Source organism: Zonotrichia leucophrys, chromosome 27 (assembly GCF_028769735.1).
Source record: "Zonotrichia leucophrys gambelii isolate GWCS_2022_RI chromosome 27, RI_Zleu_2.0, whole genome shotgun sequence".
In the NCBI taxonomy this organism is placed as follows: domain Eukaryota; kingdom Metazoa; phylum Chordata; class Aves; order Passeriformes; family Passerellidae; genus Zonotrichia; species Zonotrichia leucophrys.
Window position 1 is genome coordinate 4,859,779 of NC_088196.1, and position 21,703 is coordinate 4,881,481.

At 52.2% G+C, this 21,703-nt stretch overlaps 1 protein-coding gene across 5 annotated transcripts in view; it reads left to right on the top strand.

Moving 5' to 3' along the window:
- Positions 1 to 305: 305 nt before the first annotated feature.
- KANSL1 (KAT8 regulatory NSL complex subunit 1) overlaps positions 306 to 21,703 on the top strand; it is a 76,550-nt gene continuing 55,152 nt past the window's right edge. Inside the window, exons 1-3 of one of the 5 annotated variants that reach the window (XM_064733464.1) lie at positions 306 to 322; positions 847 to 996; positions 16,013 to 17,381. In XM_064733464.1, the coding sequence (XP_064589534.1) occupies positions 16,096 to 17,381 (1,286 nt within the window). In that variant the 5' untranslated portion in view covers positions 306 to 322; positions 847 to 996; positions 16,013 to 16,095. Of the gene's footprint in view, positions 323 to 777; positions 997 to 5,920; positions 6,239 to 16,012; positions 17,382 to 21,703 lie in introns of those variants that run through there. The other 4 variants (XM_064733466.1, XM_064733463.1, XM_064733467.1 and 1 more) reach the window with 4 other exon arrangements.

The following is a 21,703-nucleotide window of genomic DNA, read 5'->3' on the forward strand; positions in this document are numbered from 1 at the left end:
CGGGGCCGCCCCCTCGCCCCCCGCCCGCCGCTCCCGCGGCCCGGCCGGACCCGCGGCTGCCCCGGGGGGCGGGGGCGCGCCCGGGACCCCCCGCTCGGGGCCGGTACCGGGGTTTGGGGGGGGTCCCGGGGAGGGGGGCGGCGGGAGGGGGGGGGGCGCGGGGCAGGGGCCGAGCGGCGGCACCGCATCAATCACCGTCCGCCCCGCCCCCCGCGCTGATTGACGCGGCCGCAGCCAATGGGGCGCGCCCATGCCCCACGCGCAGCCAATGGGCGCGAGGGAGGGCGGAAGGTCCCCGCTTGAAGGCGGCGGAGCGGCGCAGGTAGGAGCGGGCGGGGGGCGCGGAGCGGGCCGGGGGCTCGGGGGGCGGCCGCGCTCGGCCCGGGGGTCGCGGCCCCCGCCCCGCGGGCAGCGCCAGCCCCGGGCCCCGGCCCCGCCGTCCCGCAACTTGGCCGCGGGGGCCGGGCCGCGGCGGGGCCGGGGGGGCGGGCGGCCGCTCCCGCCCGGGAGTTGGGGGTCGCGGGCAGGGTCGCGGCGGGCGCCGGGCCCGGGGCGCCGGGAGAGCTCCGCCCCGCCGCGCTGCCCCGGGGGGCCGGGCCCGGCCGGCTCCGTGCGGAGCGGGGACCCCCCCGCCCGCCCCGCGCCTCCATTTTAGCCCGGGGAAGCGAGGCCGGGCCCGGGGGGCTTCGAGAAGGATCGGGGGTGGCGGCAGCCCCGGCCCCCCGCGCCCCGGGCCGCGCTGCGAGCGCCGCCGGGCCCGGCCCCGCCGGCCGGCCCGGGCCGGGATGGAGGTAACGGTGGGAGGGGGCGGCGGGGCCCCCTTGTGACAGCCCTTTCTGTCCCCAGCTCCTGCACTTTCCCACCTCCTCGAGTCAATAAATAAGAAACTTACATCCCGCCGGCGTCGGCGGAGGCTGCGAGGATCCGGAGGCCGTCCCCGTGCTGCCCACCTGGAGCGCAGGTGTGAGGATGGGCCTGGCCAGGATGCCCAGCAAGGTACGTGCCGTGTGCCCCGCTGCCCGCGCTGCTCGGGGCTCCCCGGCCCGGCCCGGCCCGCCCGGGTGTGCTCAGGTGCCCCGGCAGGTGCTGGGCTGGCTCCCGACCGTGCCGGATGACGCTGGAGCCCTGCACGTAGTTTCTTGGCTGATGCAGAAGTTTAAAATGGAGGTTTGGTGTTATGGCTGGAAGTGTGGATTCATCCTGTGTGTGTACAGGGTGTTTGCTCTCTCCAAAGCCATTCCAGTGCCTGTAGTGAAGAGATGTGGAGGCTCCTCTGGGGAGCATGTGTGTGTATTTACAGGTGTTACCTGTCCTTGTGTGCAGCAGCATCGAGACATCAAGGTATGACTTGCCCAGAAAGAGAAAGATTTCCTGCTTTTTTTTTCCTCTCTTTATTACATTCATCCTTAAACCCTAGGTTTACACTATAAGGTCTTTTTAACTTGCTGGTTTGATCTGGTTTGTATATGTATTTATAGTATCCAAAGAGTTTTGCGTACACCTATCAAAGGGGTCTTGGCTTTGTCCTGTGAAAACCAAAGGTCTGAAGCTGGAGTTTCTTGCTCACATTTCTGGTTTCCCTGTGTGTGAGGCAGCCGTGGTGCTGCTGGGTCTGGAGTGGAGCCTGGTGGGGCTTTGCTGGTGCTTCTTTAGAAAAGTGACCTCTTGCCTTGCTGATGTTATTGCACATTAAAAGTGTGTCCTAAACACTCAGGTACAGGAATTGAGTTTGGTGCATCTGAATAAAACCTGAAGAGATGTGCTAAAGGGAAGGATATTTCCTTCTTTTCATAAATCTACAAGCCAAAGCAGCCTGACTTGAGGTCAATTATTGAGGCTGAATTTAGACAAATTCTCTTGTAATGGGAAAACCAAAAATCTTATCTCAATCCGTTCACACTGACCTTACACAAATCTGCTGTGGTATCTGATCTCCAGTTGGCCAACACAGCAGCAAAGCTCTTGCTCTTTGTACACAGAATAACAGTGAGTTGTTTAGTGGGCTTTAAAAATGGAATTAAATCTCCCTGTTGTGGTTTTGGAGGCTATGGTGAAATACCTTGGAAATCTGTGTTGCTGCAGCTCCTGCTGACACTGCTGGGAATTAGGAGAGAACTTCTCTGGAGCGTGTTCTTCATTTCCAAAGTGCCACGTGCTGATGTGTTGGGGTTTGACAGGTGTGGCTGTGTGGAGCCTCACCCACACGGGCACTGTGAGATGTCCCATTTGTCCCCATCCTCAATGCCAGCTCCTTAGTCTCATGCTGCAGTCTGGGAAGCTGTGGAGGAGAAAACCCAGTAAGGTTTCAGAGAGCTGCAGGCCCTGTGGGATGGGGAGATGGGGCTGCTTTGGGAGGCTGTGGGAGGGCAGGGAAGGGCTCTGGGTCCTTTGTGCCTCCTGTGAGCTGGCAGGAGCCGAGGAAGCTGCTGGGGCACTGGGGCTGTCCGGCTGTGTGGCTGTGGGGTGTCCAGCCCTGTCAGGGTGTCTGTCTCTGTCTGGCCCTGTCAGGCTGTCCAGCCATCAGGATATCTGGCCCTCTATGGCCCTGTGTGGCCGTTGGGGTGTCCAGTCCTGTCAAGCTGTCCGGCATGTCCGGTGTGTCCTGTAAATCTATCACAGCCTTCCAAGTGGGTTGTCTGGCTGTCAGGCTGTCTGGCCATCAGTGCATCCGGCTGTCAGGCTGTCTGGCCATCGGGCTGTCCATCCGTCCGTGTGTCCAGCCATCGGTGTGTCCGCCCGCTGCATCCCCCGGCAGCTCTGCTGAGGGGCGTTTGCTTCTCGAGGGGAGGGTCTTGCTGGACCTTGATTTTTGGGAGTGTGTTGAGCATGTCACAGCTTGAATTGCTCTACAGCTCTGCCAGGACCTGTCTGAGGGCTGTTCTCACCGTCCCCCCCAGGAGCTCAAGCTCCTGGCAGCTGGTGTTGTCACACTTTTGCAATGTTTTGTTGGCACAGAAGGGACCAGCTCAGTTACAGCCCTTGGGTTCTGTGGAGCTCGTGACCCAGAGCTCCTCAGAGGAAGGAGGTTTGTGGGAGCAGAGGAGCAGGGAGCTCTCCCTGGGAATGTGCTGCTCCAGCTCTGGCTGTGCCGTGCTCACAGAACAGGGACTCCTGCCTTCTCCTTCCCATTGCCATTTCCCTGTGGTTGCCTGGGCTCTGATTCTCCCATGCTGGATTTTTCATAGGAAATATTTCATAGGAAATATGTCTTTTTTATTTCCTAGGAAATATGTGTTTTATAGTGGCCATCCACCTTTCCCACGTTCAGGATGTTTCCCAAACTGAAATAGCATGGTTTTAGGTTCAAAAGTCATAAATAATAACACCTCAGAGTTATTTTATGTACAGATATGCATGTACTTCTTGTATAGAGACTGTTCAATTTTTGAGGATGATCCAATCAGAGCAAATAATGAGGATTAATAGGTGGAAAGATGAGGTAACAATTAGGTGTGAGTATCTGGGTACACAGCCCTCACCAGCTATTGTGGTTTGAGTGTTCTGGATGCTTGGCAGAAGAGGACAATTCAAAGGATGATGCTGTAAAAATGGGGTTTCACTGTGGACAGCTGCTCTTGTTCATGGGGGGCATCTCCAGGTCAGGAACATCCAGTGTGAGGGACAGGTTGGTGGCTGGTCCAGGAGTGACCAGTTGTGGCACAGTTTTGAGTGGGAAGCTGAGACTGGCAGGGCCACACAAGAGGCCAAAGCTGTGTAATTTTACACTGCACAATTTTTGCTACTCTTCTCCAGATCAAGCTGGACCATGGAAGCTGCAGCTGTGTCTGTGCTGCAGGAAAATCCAGACCTGCACTGGAATGTCAAGCTGGAATCTGGGCTCTTGGTTTGTGCCTCAGCAGAAAATCCTGATCAGAAGCTTTATTGCACAGGAATTTCTTTTAATTTCCTTCACAACAGATTGTCCTCACTCTTCTGTGCCAGTATAAAACCACATTTGTACCTGCTTCTGCTTTTTAGCTGAGCTCTAATTCAAAGTAGATTAAAAAACCAATAATACCAGAGGTTTGCATGCCATTGTAGGGTCCTGGGTTCCTAAAGTTCTCTCCAGGTGAGACGAGATGAGGAGAGAGTGTGCAGCAGGGCTGTGGGGATGGGGAATGGCCATCACTGAGGAGACAGCTGGGACTGCACGGGACAGCCCAGGAGTGGAGCTGGTTGTCTGCAACTCCCTGCTAGGGCATAAAACCAGCATTAGTCTCACTGCTGTCCTTAGCTGAATATTTTTCTTGGAAAAACACTTAGGTAAAGCTGTGTTTTGAGCATTTGTGTGGTCACAGAGACCTCTGGGTGTCTCTGGCTGCAAGCCCAGGGGGTCGCACACACCCTTAGAAAAATGATGAAATGTGAATTTCCTGGCCCAGAAAACCCAGTTGTAAGGAGAGTGCCGTGATGTGGTTTGTTGAGCAATATATTGGATTTTAAAGAGTAACCGTAGTGCCTTGACTGTATCTCCAGATGGTTTTTAGAGGAAGGGAGCGTTGCTCAAGCACGTGGTGGGATTCCTGTGCAGGAGTTCTGATCCCTCCCAGCTCAGCGTATTCTGCAATTGCTTCTGTGGTATTGAACCGCCCTGTGTGGTGCTGGGGCTTGAATCACGGGGAGGAAATAAACTTGTGTGTGTGTGGATAGCACTGGAAAGAGGGTTCCTGCTTACCTAGCTCTGCAGTTGAGCAGGACAGGTTTTGTTTTCACTCAGTGCATCTCTCAGTGGCGGTGAGCACAGCTGGCACTGCTGTGGCTCTTTCCCTTTGCAGGCAAACCATGGCATAAAGCACTTTTATCTTGGCAGAGCTGCGTTCCTGCTGTAGAGGCAGCAGGAACGTGTTCTGTCTGAAGGAAGAGCCTTTGCCTGGCAGGGATTGCAGCGGGTTTGTGGCACCCTGAGCGTGCCAGGCTCTGTGCTGGGCACAGTCAGTGTCACCGCCTGCCAGGGGCCAGGCTGAAGGTCACAGAGGGGAAATGGTTTGTGCGGTCCCAAAGGAATTCTTTCTTGCTCTTGGTGTGTGATGGAGCTGTGAAGGGCAGGATCGGGGGCAGCAGGAGCATCGGTGCCCGGGCTGCCAGCCCTGCGTGCCCCGGCCCCAGACCCTACCCGGAGCCGGGGGGACAGCCCCGGAGCCCGGCTGGGGCACAGGGGGCTGCTTCGGCAGATTTCCTGGGCAGAATTTCTTTAGCAGATTTTCTTTGGACAGATTTCCTGGGCGGATTTTCTTTGGGCAGGTTTCCTGGCAATACCGCCGGGGACCGTGGCAGGAGCAGTGCGGGCCGGGCCGGCAGCGAGCTCCCGGGGCTGCACTGGGCGCGGGAGAGCGTGACGTGCAGTTTTGCGGGGAAACGCTTAACCGGCTAACGTTGTTTGTTTGATTTTTCCGGGGAGCGGGCTCGCGGTGGCAGAGCGGCAGAACCGTGCATTTTGGGCAGGAAACGGTTAAAGCAGCGTTAAACCAGCGGCGTTGCGTGTCCTGTGTGTCCCCGGCCGCGGGCGGACTCCAACTCCCGGCGTGCCCCGCGCGCCGCCGCGGGCTCCCCCTGGCGGTGTCCGGCAGCGGCGGGGCCGCGGCGGGCGGACAAAAGGCGGCGGGTCCGCCCCTCCCTCCCCTTCCCCGCCCTCCCTCCCCGGCGGCGGCGGCGGTGCCGGTGCGCGCCCCTCCCTCCCCTTCCCCTCCCCTCCCGCACTGCAGCTCCTCCGCGCGGCCGCGGCGGGCGCTCGGCGGGGCCCCCCGGCTGCGGGCGGGCGCGGGTTGCGCTGCGCGGCGCGGCCGCCGGGGGCGCTGCGGCGGCGCCCCCCGCCCCCCCGCCTCCTCGCCGTCCTCCTCCTCCTTCCCCCCGGTGCATTCTCCGGCTGACGGGAGGGGGAGGGCAGGGAAGGAGCCCGGCCGCCATTTTCGAGCCGCGCCGCCGCCGCGCTCGCCCGGAGCAGGGGGGGACCGGGCGCGCCGACGAGAAGCGCCGCAGCGCCCGCTCCGCCCCAGCGCTCCGACCCGGGGGCGGGGGGGCCCCGCTCCCCCCCTCCCCCCCCACCCCCAGCACTGCGGCCGCCGAGGGAGACGGGCGAGCCCATCCCCCGTTCCGCCGGGGCGGGCGGGGGGGGCGCCGGGGGTGGCGGCGCCGCGGCTGCCGCCCCTCGTCCCGGGGGGGCCCGCTTGGTTTGTTTGCGAACTGCGCCCGTTTCGCCGCGGCCGAGCCCGCCCGGACCGCGCTCGCCGCTCGTCACGTGGTAGGTGCCGCTCGCCCCGCGCCCGCCGCCCCGCGCCCGCCGCGCCTCCCCCGCCGCCCCTTTGTTAGAGCCGCCGCGCCCCGCCGGGCCCCGCCGCCGCCGCGCCCCAACTTCTGCGAGCCCCCCCCCGCGCTGCCCTTCCCCTCCCCGGTGCGGCGGAAAGTGCGGGGGTCGCGGCAGGAGAGCCGCCCCGCACCCCCCCCTCCCCTCCCCTCCCCGCCCGCCGCCCCCGGTGCTGCGTCTCCCCGGGGCGGGGGGGGCGCCGCGGGCGGGGGGCGGCGGCGCCGCTCGACATTGCAATCCCGGCGCCGGGGGTCCCGCAGGGTCGGGCCGGGGCCTCTCACGTGGCCGCTGCCCCCGGGGAGGGGAAGGGACGGACGGGAGGGAGGAAGGGGGGGCAGCGTTCCCTAACCTGGTGGGAAAAGGGGGGCTGGGGTGGGGGGGCACACGCGAAGTTTTAAAAGTAAACAGAAAAAAAAAATTAAATTGCATAACCTCAAAGCTTGCAAAACGCGTGGAGGGAGCAGGTCCCGCGGCCCCAAATCCGCCTGGAAAATAGGAGCGGAGCGGTGCCGGTAATCCCGGTGGGCTGTCACCGGCGGGAGCCGTGTCACCGGGCGCTCTCCCTGCTCCCGGGGTGCACAATAGCGTCATTTTCCAGGTGGCTTCGAGCTCCAAAACCATTTCCCTGTATTTACTTTCTAGCCGCATATTTTGTATTTTATTTATTTGGAACCGGCCCTGCCGATCCAGGATTATTTTGCCCCAAACAAGCTGGAGGAGTCCGGCTATCCTGAAATGCTTTCCGTGATCCATACGTGTGTTTACTTCCATCACGGGATTAGCATCTTCCAGTGCTTGGTTACGGAGAAATTTCCATCATTTGGGGTATAAATGGGGGTTATGTAGGAGGAAAAAATAAAGCAGCTAAATATATTGGGAACTAAACTTATTTTCCCCCCAAAAATCAGACCCACCTTCCAAACCGAGGTGTCATCTCTCCTCTCCTTGAATTTGTGTCCAGGTGGAGCAAAAGGCAGGCACTCCATAGATTATATTCCCTGTTATGTAAAATGCACTTGAATGACAAACTGTAGTTTTCCATGAAACCGGTCAGGATATGGGAGGAACTGCAGGTTTTTTATTTGTTTTGACTGACCATTATATTTTGAACTGCTTTGGGCCACGGCCGTGTCGCTGGTTACATCATGTCGTGTGTTGCGTTCGGGCTGCTTTGTGCCTGTGAAAATAAGGTGAGGAGGCAGCAGCCGGTCCCGGGCCGGGCGGGACTCGCCGTGGGTCGGTGCCGCTGCTGCGGGGGATGATAAAACACCGGGGCTGCCCGGGGTGTGAGCGTGGCTGTGTGTGTGCCCCGAACCCCTGCCAGCCCGGGCATCTGCCTGCGTGCAGGCGTTTTCTTTTTAAAACCATATTTGTCCTTTTTATAGCCTTTGTTTTCATGGAGGAACCTCTGATGCTCTTCCCTGCTTTAGCGTATCCTCTTGGATTTCCATTCTGGCACGGGAACAGCGACGCTCCTCAAGCTGATTTTATATATATATATATATTTTCTTTAATTGAGAAGTCAGCAGCGTTTTAAATCGGCCGAGGGGGCGGTGGAGCAGAGCGGGGCCCGGGAGAGCCGGGGGAGCCCCGGGTCGGTACCGAGCCCGGTTCCCCCTCGGTTCCCGGCTCGGCTTCTGGCCCGGTTCCCCTCCCGGTTTCTGGCCCGGTTTCCGGCCCGGTTCCCCCTCGGTCCCCGCTTGGTTTCCCGGCCCGGTTCCCGGCCCGGTTTCTGGCCCGGTTCCCCCTCGGTCCCCGTTCGGTTCCCGGCCCGGTTCCCCGCCCGCCCCCGCGCACCAGGGACGGGCGGCCCGGCTTTGGCGCGGCAGCGGGGATGGGGACGGTGTTTTGGTTCTTTTTTTGTTTTTTTTTTTTTCCCTGTATAGCCGCACTGCCAAGGTAGCACAGCTGTGTGGGGCTTAATGGATTGATATGCTGCAGGAGCAGTTAATTGTGGAACTTGGTTGTGGTACTGTTATAGCTGATTTGTAATGATTTAGCAATGAGGAATGACTTGTGTTCCCTCGTCAGAGGTGATAAAGCAGCAGATGACCAGGCAGATGTGGCTGTGGGTTTCTCTTACGCCTTTTTTCCCCCTCTTTTGCCTTTTATTTTTTTTAAAAAAGCTGTATTTCAGTCCCATTTGCTGTCGGAGATCATCCGGTAACCGGAGAGCTGGTGAGAGTGTGACATCATGCGAGGCAGGGGTGAAAACTGAGCGGTTCTGTGACCAAAGTCACTTCCTTTTGCCCTGTTTATAACTCGTGTTTTGGTGAAGGCCACTGCCATTATCTAATGAACGCCCAGAACAAAGCCTGTCTCTGGAGTTCCAGCACTCCACCCTTCCCTGCTCGGGCTCCACTTGCTGCCTGTCCTCAGGAACCTCAAAAGGCTTTTCCAGAGAGGATGAGACTCAATGGACAGCAAGGTAAAGATAAGGCTTGAGGATTCTTAGGCCCAGCCCAAGGGGAAGGGTAAAGCTTGGGGAGTGGAGAAAGGGCAAGCAGCACATGTTTTTATTTCTGGGCTTTTCCCCCACCCCCTTCCATACAATTTTTCTCTTATGGAAAATTGCCTTTTTCTAGCACCATTTTTTGAGAGTAGGTCAGTGGTATCTCAGCCTGAACCCAAACAGCACCCGATTTTGCGTTTTTCTGTTCGTTTTTTTACTGGACTGTGAGAGAAACAGGTGGGTCAACTTAGGCCTAAATGGGAATTTAATTCCTGGAAGGGTCTCAGGTGGATCACGTGGTGATGAGACCAAATAATGAGTAAGTTCTGCACGCCTGCCTCTCTTCCCAATGTTTATCCTTCCTTTAAAAAGAGCTCTGAGCACTGGGCAGTTGCAGTGGCAGGTGATCTGAGAAGCAGCGTTTCCGTTGCTGCATTTTATAAATACCACGTCCCTGCTCATGACTTCCAGGAATACAATGTCTATCTGGAATGAAAAGCAGCAAAGACTTGGTTTGAAAACCCTTCCCCGTAAACAGGAGTTTGGCTGCATGTTGGAGGATGCAGTTTTCTGTGACAAATCGTTTAAATTGGAATAAAAGCTTTCTGTTCTTTCTCAGCTGGGCCGGGAGTTGTCATACCCAAATCAGCAAGAGTCTGGGTGATGCAGAACTTGAGTAAACATAATTCCATTAAACCCTGCACATGTCCTTGTCAGCCTGAGTTCAGAGCTGTGTTTTTGGAAGAGGAGAGGTTGGATAAGGTCTCGTTCAGGTTTTTTAAAGAAAGTTAGAAAACCAGTCTGGATTTCTTCTGCCACGAGGTGCAGCCAGCAGGTGATTGCCAGAGTTTGGAGAGTGAGACAAATGAGAAATGGGAGATGTTAATAGTTGAGAAGACTTAATTCTGGAGCTCTGACAGTGCAGTATCTGAATTTAGTGATGAAACTGTGCTGTTTATCTGATAAAATGAGGGAGAAAGGTAACAAAATTGAATCTCAAGAGGGGAAATGGGGGTAGCTGTCAGCCTGAGCAGGCCTCGTCCTCATCTGTGCCTGAGTCAATCTCTTGCTGCAAACTTGTTTTTTTCACATTTGGTGGAAAGAAAAGTTTAATTGAAATATATATTTCTGTACTGGGAGCTGCTTCAGGCCTCAGAGGCCTTAGCAGAAGGTGGACCTTAAAGATTTCTAATTTTCAGCTCTCAAACGTTAGGAAGCATCTCTGTGAAATCTTTATAACTTCCTGTCAGGGTCTGCAGCGACAGGATGTGATGGGAAGGTTACTGCCAGGTTGCTCTGCACTAAATGAGGAAGAGCAAGCCCAGCTCAAGCTGTAATTAGGGCCGTGGAAGAGAACCTGTGATGTGTGAGTGAGCATCACCTTTGATTAAACTGCTTGGAGCTGGTGTCAGCCGTGCTGGGCTGTGCTCTCCTCTGAGATCAGTCAGCTGAGCTCTCTGTCCTGAGGATGCTGAACTCCAGTCAGAGCAAAATCTGTAAATTTGGCTGCCAGCGTGGGCAGGGGTCTGCTGGTTTGGGACACTGAGCTCTGCTCCCCTTTGGGCTATTTTATTTTATTTTATTTCCTCTTGAGGACACGGCCAGTTATCCCAAGGACTTCTTGTAGTGACAGCATGGTTCTAAAATACTAAGTATAAAATATGAAGTATTAAGGTGGTGCCACTTTGTGGGACAGGGGTTTGTTAAGGGTATGGCCACTTATCCCAAGGCACTCCAAAAGACTTCTTGTAGTGACAGCCAATGCCTTGTTCTAAAATACTAAATATAAAATATGAAGTATTAAGGTGGTGCCGCTTTATGGGGCAGGGCGGTGTTGAGGGTATTGGAAACAGTTCTATGCTTTTGAGCAAAGGTGGGTATGGCTGTACCTAGTGAATGAAAATGTATCTTTAAAATTAAAAGGCAATTCTGTTTTTTGTTTAACTTGCTCCCTGAGTCCTGGGTTCAGTTTTTCATATTTCCTGGGCAACTTGCCCAGATTATGCGAAAGAAAAACAAAATCTTTCTGATACTGGATGGGGGAGACCCAGATTTCACAATTAAAGCTTTCTAAAATTTTATTTTATTTTTTATTTTTTGTCTCTGACAGGCTGCTGCTTTCTGCAGATGTCCCATTATTATTTTTGAAACATATTTCTTTTGCTTTTACTCTAAACTGCAACTTTGTTCTGAAGAGTAGCTTAACAGCAATGGGTATTTTTATCTCCAGCCACTTAGTTTTCCAGGTGAAAGCATTCTTGCTTTTAATTATTCACTTTTCCAGATTTTTTTGGCAGTGATGACAGTTAATCTTGCTTTGTGGCTTCTGTTTTTCTTTCTGACATCATATTGATGAAACCTCCTTTACCTCAGATGATGCAATTGGTTTGGTTTATTTATATCCAGTGAGAGTTCACAGGCGTAAGAGAGAATTATTCTTGCAGAAGGAGATCTCAGAGTTGACCAGACCCTGCCACTCATGTGGACAAGGAAGTAGAAACAGCAGCTTTTAGTTTAATCTTGAGGGCTTCTCTTTGGAAACAAACAAAAGTGGAGCTCAGTAGTATTTCTGGTATGTTCTTACTATTAAAATTCTTGTTTTTCCCTGGGAGATTAGGTGCAAGTCTGTAGTGTTAATAGCTGTGGAATGCACTCATGTATGTGTTGTAAAAATCTGTGATTCCTGTGTATGTTCTTGACCATTTTTTAATTAATATTTAAAAGAAAAGAGCCTGTTTCCCAAATGTGGGTCACTGCAAGCACACAGTCTGCACGTGATAACTGGCTTATCAATAAGGTGATCGTCCTGTACTTGCCTGTCACGTTTCCTTAATTAAAGCTTTGAGAGTTGCTTCTCATGTAAATCCCTTTCTAAATTGGTCAACACCTGTCTTACAACTACAGAATGTTGAGAGGTGATAACAAAAGGCACGTAGAGAATCTGTTATGTGCAGTTGTAACTTCGGTAGATGGACATTGTGGATGTGGAAAATATTTGTAGGGCTCAGGGAGTTGCTGTGTGTTGTTATCTGCTGAGGTTAGCACAGATGATGTGTTTTACTTGCAAAATGAAGTGTAGAGGGATTTTATTTTACCAAGTTTGGGGTTTTTCATGTGCTTTGTTTTGGTTTTTTGACTGAAACATATTTGTAACCACACGGACTCAAGAGTTGGCTGCGCTGCTGATTTGTAGTGGGGGAGGAGAGGGGAAGTGGGAATTGGTATAATGCTCACTTCCTTGGGGGTAACTCTGCTTCTATTGCTTCTAGCAGCACCTTGGTGTGCGTCAGGAAATGGGTGTTGGGGGCAGCTTGGGCTGAAGGGCTTTCAGGGTGCAGCAGTGCAGAGTTTGGGGTCATGTCAGGGAGTTAAACCATAATCCAGGAGCATAAGTGTGTGAGGTGGGTGTGTGAGGCCAGGCAGTGCAGGGAGGGATGGAGGGCACGGGTGAGGGTGCCACGGTGGGATTGATGTGGGAAAAGAGCACACTCAGCCCTTGCAGAGGCAAACTGGTGCCTCAGAGCTCCCCATGCTTCTCACTGGAAGCACAGTGCCTGGTTCCTTCCACAAAGAATTCAGAGAGCCAAAACTTCCTGTGTTTGTTTTGGGCTTGTTTTCTGGGGTACCGCAAAAAATCACATGCTTGGAAACCCAGTTCTCCTTCCAATGTCCGATTGTAAAATTGGGTTTTAGAAGCAGAGGGTGTTGAATAAGTCAGCAGGCCGGGGGATTGTTTTCAGGGGTGTCACGACCCGGTGCTGCTCCCGGTGTAGTGTGACTGGGTGTGTTCCTGGTGCCCCTCTGCCCTCCCATCTCTGCCCCAGCCCTGTCCCACTCCTCCCTGTGCTCAGGGGTCCCCCGAGGAGCCCTGGTGGCTCTGCTGCCTCCCTGCCCTCCTGGGGAGCGAGGGAAGATGGGTGAGTTACGGTTACCCTGGTTTTACCTGCTTGCTGCAGCCTTTCATCTCGCCTCTGTTAATTACTGCTGAGTGCTCTGGCAGTGCTCTACTTCAGAAGGGAAAATGAAGAACGTTCATTCAGAATTAGCTAAAGACAGGCTGTAAACACCACGCTGGCCTTCCAGAGGCAGCTCCTCCTGGACCTGGCCATGCCAAGTCCAGCACAGGGCTTGTGCCAGGGCTGCTGGAGGCTGTGCTGGGCTTGAGCTGTGCTGGTGGAGCTGGAGCAGTGTCCTGGCACCCTGGCAGCTTGTTGGAATCCATAAAGTCAGAGAATTTTTAAGAAACAGTTAAAAAAGAGTATTTAAGATTTTCTTTTACTGACACCATTGGATCTCTAGCTACCCTGTTGCCCCGATAGCAGCTCTCTCACAGCAGGGCTGGGGCCACAGCAGAAGGTCTTGGTCACACATGTGTCACCTTGAGGGCTGGGAATTGAAGACCCTTGGCAGGGAAACAGTGAAAAGAGACTGTGGGTGCTCACGTGGATCTGCTAATACTGATGGGTGACAGCAGTTTCAGTAGAAATTGCCAGCACAGTTTGGGTCCCAGGAGCAGGCAACAGATTGGGGATAATTCTTGGAATTATTGTGAAACTTAGCAGAATGCTCTGAAAGTTCCTCAGACTGTGAATGACCTTCCCATTCTGTGACCTTTCTTTTTCTTTATTCTCCTTCCTCAGAGATGCCTTAACACCTTCTCCCCTCCAGTTCCCTGTTAGGAAGAAATTCCAGATAAGTGTAATACAGCTTTAATAACAACACTATAAACAGAGGGAGGGAACATGCTTACAAATGTTCCTTAATGTCTTTTCCAGGGTTGCTCATAAAAGTTGAGGTCTAATTCAGTGTTAAGAGCAGCCAGTGCTGTCCAGCACACAGAGAGTTTATAAGGACTTAAATAAAATACAAAAAATAGGCCCAATAATTTTTGGAGGTCATCTTTAAGCTACTAGAACAAAGCCTTATTCTTAGGGGAGGCTTTCCAGGCTTCCAGAGTACTCCAAATGCTGTCCACTCAAGGAAAAGTGGAGCCAAGGAGGTTTGCAGGAGCTTAGCAGGAGGATTTGCTGTTTCCAAGTGGGTTTGCTAACCCGGAGTTTTGCTTCCGTTTCCCACTTCTGTTAATTTAAGCTGATGACCTACAAATTAACTCACTCCAGCCTGCATCTCCTGCAGGCTCCTGACTGTTCATGAAGAGTCATTTAGCTCCAAGGAGAGGGGGATTCTGCTCTTTTTGCGCTTGGGTGTTTCCAGAGCTGCTGTGGATGTCAGGTGGGGGCTGTGGTGGAGAGCCCTGAGGCAGAGTTCCCTCTGGAAGGGAAACCCAGGTGTTTCTGCAGAACTGGGAGCCTGTTAGGGGCAGTCACCCCACTGTGTGTGTGTCTAGTGAAGGTCTTGGAAGGAGGCTGGAGGGGAGGAAGTCTTTATTCTGACAGTCTTCCTCCCTCCTCTCCCAAGGGTGTCTTAGTTACAAGTGGAAAGTTCCCTGCAAGTTCCTTTTTTTTTTCATTCTTCCCTGAATAGGCATGTTCAGTTTTTATTTATGGACCCAAATGGTGACTAAAAGCCATTTTCAGTGAATGTGGCCTAAACTTTTAGACATGCAGATCCTTTTTTAGTAAGGATAAAGTGTAGTCAATTACAGAATACTGTAAGTTCTGTGAGCTGGGGACTTGGGAAGCCTGAACCCTCCTCCAGCATCTCGATATTTCTGCTGCTTTTTTAAAGTGGGTTCCTCTGGGAGGGTATTCTTCCTTCCCTGTCTCCTCCTTCTGTCACCTAGCTGGATTTTATGGAGAGTGAGTTAGAGGGACTGTGAGCAGGGCAGGGACAGCCCTCAGCACCAGTCCAGGCTGGAGGATGAACAGATGGGAATCATTTTGGGATTCCAGGACTGTGGAGGGTTTGTGTTTTGGACCTGCTGAGGGGCTGGACAGTTGACCAATGTATTTACTCATTGGAAACCACACAGAGCAAATTTTGAGCCTTCCCTCCATGGGAATATGGGTTTGTTTCTCTAACTCGTCTTTGACTTTTCACAAAAATTCAGGTTCTAGTACTTTGATTTTCAGCCTTGATGTCTTTCTGATCCCTGTTATGGAGAAGCACCTGAATCTGATGTTGGGAGCAACTGGATGAACCCAGAAACAAAACTGGCTGTGAAATTTTCCTTGTTAAACATATTAAAACTTCAGCTAGTCCTTGCTTTTCCTGTAAAGTGGTGCATTAATATGGTCTTTGGGGTGTGTTAATGAACACAACAAGCTTATGCAAATTTATGTGAAATTAGAGGATTGGCATATCAGGCAAGAGATCAGGGCAACTTTTTATTATTAAGTTGACATGAAATATCCTATGAAAATGCTAAATAACTTCAGCAGTAAAAGGAAAATCAAGTAACTGTTTCACTGGCAGCACAGCTGGTGCTGTGGGTTATTTGAATGCAATTTAAAAAGACATTTAAAAACACTGACAGTTTTAGTGGTAAGGAAGGTGGGTGAATGACCAGAGACTTGTAGATGGGTGGGAAGAGGCTGCAGTGTAGAGAAACGAAGAGTTTTTAGTTCTTTAGTTATTTCTTTTTACTTGTTTGCTCTAGTTGGGTTAAACCCAGACTTACTCTGACAGTCAGTGTAGAGCTCCTCTGTGCGTGTGTGGGTTAATCTTTATCCATGCTCTTGAAAGAGAAATGGGAATTGCTCACACTGGAAATCACCTGGCTCATTCGGAAATGTACTTCTGGGAAAGTAGGTTTCGTATACACGGGGGAAGAGACTTTCTTGAAATCCCGGTTTCAGGGAAGCAGTGGGGTTCCTTCAGCCACTGGGAGTTTAGGCATATGGAGATTTGTTCCCCTCAAGCCCTGTCTGTGTTACATGTTATAGTCAAATTTGTCATTTTTAAGACCCCTGAGCTGGCAGTAGAAGCACTGAAAGCTATTTCATAGGTGTAGCTCAGGGATTTTAATGATGAAGTTGGTGAGCTGCTGGCATTGAGGAATAGGAGCATCCAGGGCCGGAGCTTTCATGGAGGCCTGGAAGGGTTCTGTGAAAGACGGGAGTAGCAGTTCCAGCCAGGCACCAACTGTGGGAGATGCTGGGTTCTGGAGGGCTGTGTGTTCCCGTTTCTGCTCCCTGGTGCTGCTCTGCTGAGCAGCTGGGGCTCCGTGGGGAGGAGGCCGCGCTCAGCGTGGCGAGGCGCGAGCGTCGCGTCCGCATCTCGCCGCCGTTTTCAAAGCGGGTTTTGATTTATTTCCCCCAACGCAGCGCCTGACCGTGTGTTTTGCCTTCCCCGTGCAGGCTGCCCTCGGGAGCGGCAGTGGGAGGCAGTGGAGCTGGCCTCGGCAGCGGGAGAGGCTGGACTTCCCGCGTGTCTGTGCTGAATGGCTGCGATGGCGCCCGCTCTCACTGACGCAGCAGCCGAAGCTCACCACATCCGATTCAAGCTGGCTCCCCCGTCCTCCACCTTGTCGCCTGGCAGTGCCGAGAGCAACGGCAACGCCAACAACATCCTCCTGGCTGCCAACGGCACCAAAAGGAAAGCCATTGCTCCGGAGGATCCCAGTCTAGATTTCCGAAACAACCCCACCAAGGAAGAGCTGGGCAAGCTGCAGCCGCTAGTGGCCTCTTATCTCTGCTCGGATGTAACATCTGTCTCTTCAAAAGAGCCTCTGAAGCTGCAAGGAGTCTTCAACAAGCAGACAGTCCTTAAATCTCACTCTCTCTTATCTCAGTCCTTTTTGAAAACAAGTGATCTGTTGGGGAGGCAACCAGTGTTGGAATTCACTTTGGAGAATCTAAAAACAATGAGTACCAATAGCCAGCCACCTCTCCCGCAAGCGCCTGTGAATGGCTTGGCCAAGAAATTGGCCAAAAGTACCAATTCAGACCATGAAAACTCTAGTTCCCTGAATGGTGGGAAGTGTGCTTCTCCTTCTGCTGCCCTCCAGACTGTTGACTATAACACAGGAGGTTCTGAATTGGGGGACTTGAAGACCGGCTTGACCAATTGCACTCTTCCACACAGAAGCCTTGATGCAGAGCACGCAACTCCCTTTAGCAATAATAGCACTGCAAATAAACCCTCCCTGAACTCCGCAGAGCAGCAGTGGGTGCTGGAGGGCGGCAGCGGGGACGCGCGGGTGCCCGGCGTCGGCAGCAGCAAGCTGGAGGAGCAGAAGCCCTCGGTGCTGCCCGCTCAGCACAGCGCTCTGGACTCGGAGATGAGGACGAGGGCCCTGCTGCGGCGGCAGGCGGACATCGAGAGCCGAGCCCGGCGGCTGCAGAAGCGCTTGCAGGTGGTGCAGGCCAAGCAGGTGGAGAGACACATCCAGCAGCAGTTGGGCGGCTTCTTGGAGAAAACGCTGAGCAAGCTTCCAGCCTTGGACCCCTTGAGGCATCGGAGCCAGCTGATGCTGACCAGAAAAGCAGAAGCAGCCTTGAGGAAAGCTGCGAGCGAGACAGTTACTTCGGAAGGCCTGAGCAACTTCCTGAAGAGTGATTCAATATCAGAGGAACTGGAGAGATTCACGGCCAGTGGCATGGCCAACTTGAGATGCAGCGAGCAGGCCTTCGACTCGGATGTCACTGACAGCAGCTCGGGGGGAGAGTCGGACGTTGAAGAGGAGGAACTGACCAAAGCAGACCCAGAACAACCCCACGTACCACTGTAAGTAGCACTCACTTGTTTCCTTTTGCTGGTGGGGAGCAAGATGGCAGATAAAAATACAGCTTTTGTAGGAACCCTAAATTTTGGACGGTGTTGCGTCAAAGAATTGTTAAAACTAGCGTGGTGTCGTTTGAAGCACGTACAGCGCTGAAGATAAAATTCCTCATGCTTACTTGATAATCTTTGGTGTTTTTGGAGCAGCAGGTTGTGGAAATAGTGGCTGGCTGGAGTAGTGTGAGCTGCAGATACAAACCTGGAATGTTTCTCCCCAAGATGCTTTGGTCCTGTCTCCTGAAAGGAAATGCTTGTTGTTTTCCAATGGGAATATTTGTTGTAAGCCTGTTGTGTAAAGTAAGGCCAGTCTGAATCTGTGTAGCTGACAGCATATTTACCATTGAGGAATTATTTTAATTGTTAAATGGACTGTCTGGAAAAAAGTACTCAGAAAGGATTTGGTTCAAGTGCCAGCGGAAGTGTGAAACGAGTGTGTTCCCTTCTTGAATCTGGGAAATTACTGCTGGGAATTTTCTTCTTGTCTGTGAGTTGCATTAAATGATGACAACAGCTTCATAATTATGTTGTTAACTGGATGCTGTTTGCATAAGTATTAGGTGTCAGTGTGTGTGTGGAGGAGGAAGATCCTTCTTCAGGCAAAAGGTCCTGAGACAGGTCAGGGAAGAAGGGAAATTTTTGTTCCAAACCCAGAATTTTCCCTGGGACTCCATATTTTTGCAAAAATCTTTTAAAAGGCTGTATTCTGAGTTTAGTCTGTGTGAAGTCGTGCTTGCATCAGTAGATGGACGTGTTGAACCTCAGTCTGTGTCATTAGGGTCAACAAAAAGTCCCAGCATGGGCACAGGGGTCCTGGCTGGAATGCCAGTGGCTTTCACATCCAGGCTGGAAATAATCACCAGGATTTCTGAATTCCTGCGCTGCCCTGGGGCTGTTCAGATCTCTCTGGAGAAATCTCTGAATGGATTTGGATACCTTTTGTCCAGACTGTGTTAGTGACTGGTGGAGGGCTGTGTGACACAGAATTTACTGAGCTGGGTGGGTGTGAGCTGTGGGCACTTGGTAACTCCAGCATCCTCTGAGAACACGCTCATGTGGATGAGTGCCGGTAACCAGATGTTACAGCTTTTGAATATCAAATTCCAGCTAAATGTCACATTATGTTTTGGGATGGTGGCGCAGGAAGAATTTCTGCATGTGAAGTTGTAAATGTGGTTTGAGAATGGGTTTCTCCCATTGCAAAGCTGGTAGCTGGCTGATCATGTGATCTCTCCTGGGTGGACATAAAGAGGTTCTTGTGCTGTTAGAAACAAGAATTTAGTAACTTTATTTCTGTTCTATAACATCCACAAACTTCCTGTTGGGATTAGTAATAGAATTGTGTTTCTAAGTCTTGTAGTAGTTATTGGAGGAGACATTTGACTAAAAATCTGTCCAAAATAATATTAAATTTCCCATATTGTGGGTTTCATGGCTTCACGTGTTGTCTAGCAAAGTGAAATTTCCTTGCCACTCCTTAATCCCAATAGGAAGCGCAGCATTCAGAGACACAGCGCGTGAAATTCTGTGCTGACTTTTCCGCCCCTTGCCTTAGTCATGCCTTCACGTTCTGAGCGCTCTTAAAAAGCCCAAGATTCGAAAGCTAATAAAAAGGCTGATCCCTCTGTTGTCTCTGGGTTCAGGATGGTGTGTATGCACACTGGCATCTGGGCCAGGCCCAGCAAAGCCCGTGTAAAGTTGGTGCCTGTGGCCATTCAGGAATGAGCCCTCCCTGCACTGACCGTCCTGTTGGATGGGTGCAGTGACATTGGCCAAGCTGAGCCTCAGTGCCTCTTGGTGCTTGTTAGTGGAGCTCCTCAAGTCACCCTTAAGAGCTGGTACAAGCTTCTGAGCACATGTAAATACCATTCTTCTCCAGCAGTGCTAGGAGCAGGAAGGGAAGAGCAGAGTTTTCCATTGGGAAGCTGCCTTGGGCCAGCTGATGGTACAGAGCCATGCTGGACATCTGTGTGAGGGCAGAGGCTGGAGTTTCTGTCTTTATGAATTTACTTCTTTAGAAGGAAGACATGAACCCTGATTATTTTAATTTTGATAGTGAGATGGAAAATATCAGTGTGGAATGGAGACATTCCAAACCCACCTGGATGTGTAACCAGCTTTAGGAGGCCCTGCCTTGGGTGATCTCCAGAGGTCCCTTCCAACCCCAGCAGTTCTGTGATTCTGCACACTTCTCATTGCTCAGTCATCATCCCTTGGTTCTGCATTGCTTCTGGATGCCCCTGCTTTCCCCCCCAAAAATCTGCTGTTTGCTTCTAGACCTTTGGTGAGAGTTGTGGCACCAGCAGTGTCCCAGAGCCTGCTGGCCATGAGTGGCCATGTCACTGACCACCTCAGAGATTCAAGCAGGAGCACCCAAAAGAGACAAAGACACATTTACATCATGCTTAGATAAGAGCTGACCTTTGAGTTTTTCTGGTGTGGTGACATTCCAGAACCGGTATCTGGTCAAGGACAGACTTTGAAGCATTTGTACTATTCTGACCTGCCTGATCTCAGCCACAGAGCCCCATCTCCCTGAGAAATTCTTCATTCCAGTAGTGTTAGGGATGTATCAGAGCTTGGTAGGTCCTTTTAAAGCACTCCCAGACCTGCTGCCCAGGAAGGTGCTGTCATTCAGGTGCATAACCAGGCCATCGTGTAATGCATAAACAAAGCAGGGAGGGATTTGTTACACCTTTGGGAAGCCCTGCCAGCCATGGGCTTGGTTTAAGGAGGTGCTCCTGGTTCTCAGGCTGCCCATGGGGAAGGCAGGTGTGTGCAGGCAGGGCTGGGTTGTGCTGAGTGCTTTGCTTTGTGTGCACCAAGGACCACCGTGCTGGGTAGTGCCTGCTGCCAGCTTAGCAATGCATAGGTCTGCTTCACAGCTGAGATTGCCTGGGGTGTGAGCAGTGCAGAGGGAGGATCAGGAGAGCAGGAAGGCAGGTGGGAGAATCCAAACTTCCTTGGCTGGGTGTGACTGGAGGCAGCAGCGCCTGAGAAACCTGTGCGACTGTGAAAGAGCCCAGGTGCCCCTTTGGGGTGGGCAGGCCCTGGCACAGGTGCCCAGAGCAGCTGGGGCTGCCCCTGGATCCCTGGCAGTGCCCAAGGCCAGGCTGGGCAGGGTTTGGAGCAGTTTGGGTCAGTGGAAGGTGTCCCTGCCATAGCAGGGGTGGCACTGGATGGGCTTTAAGGTCCCTTCCAACCCAAACCATTCCATGGTTTTATGTTGCTGTCAGCATGCTGGAGCTGCTTGTGAAACGTGGTTCAGAGAAGGACATGGAATTCTTCCCAGTGCTGGAGGGCTGCTGGCTGAAATCTGGTTTATGTGGCTGAGTGATAGTTTAGAAAGTCACCAAAGTCCTGTTGATTCTGTGTCCCTGTGCTAATACATTTAAATAGGAAATATTTCATGTGGCTTGTACACTTTTATAGTAGTTGCTCTTCTCAGAATGGTGGTTTCTTTGATTGTGTTGGATTTGCCTGCAGACAAGTTTAATCAGAATTTGTCAATTATTTTTGGCTGGTTGGTGACCTGTGCTATGCAGTGATGTAGACATGAGCTGGTGAGTGGTAGGTGATTTAGTTCAACTTGAGTCTGTACCATGGAAAAATTTTCTGAAAAGGTAATGAAACCAAATATTTAACTGTGACTTATCTTTTAGCTCAGGTTTTCTTATCTGGAAAGTCAGTGTTTGGTTGGCAGTTGCATTGAGCTGCTGAGAGGGAACTGCAGTTCCTAGTGACCAACTTCTCACACCCCTGGCTTCCCACAGAGCCTTTCCAAGGGTCACACAGTCCCTGCAGCGTTCACTTGTGGTTGTTATGATGCCCATGGCCACGATGCCTGAGCACACTTTAATTATTCCCATTTACTGAAGGGAAATCCCAGCACCTTGTGCACTTTGGTGTTGCAGTGAATCATTTCACAGCCCGTGTGTTGTCTCCTCCCTGCACTGCGTCACGTTGTGCTGCTGGGATTTCAGAGTTGCTGGCTTGGAGTAGTAATTAACATTTCTTTCCCAGCACTGATTTCCAAGTCCTGTGTTGGAGATGAATGCATGGGGCACTTGGGTTGGGGGTTGCTTGAGGGGTGGCTGCAGTTGGTGCATCAGCTGACTGAGAAATGGGATTTAGGGATTTTAAATTTTTTCCCTTGATTATGTTTTTCAAGCAAGAACATGATAATAAAGCCTGTATCTCAAGGCCCATTAAATAATATTTCTCAAATCCATGACTTTATGGAATTATGGTTCAGATGGCAGTTCCCACAC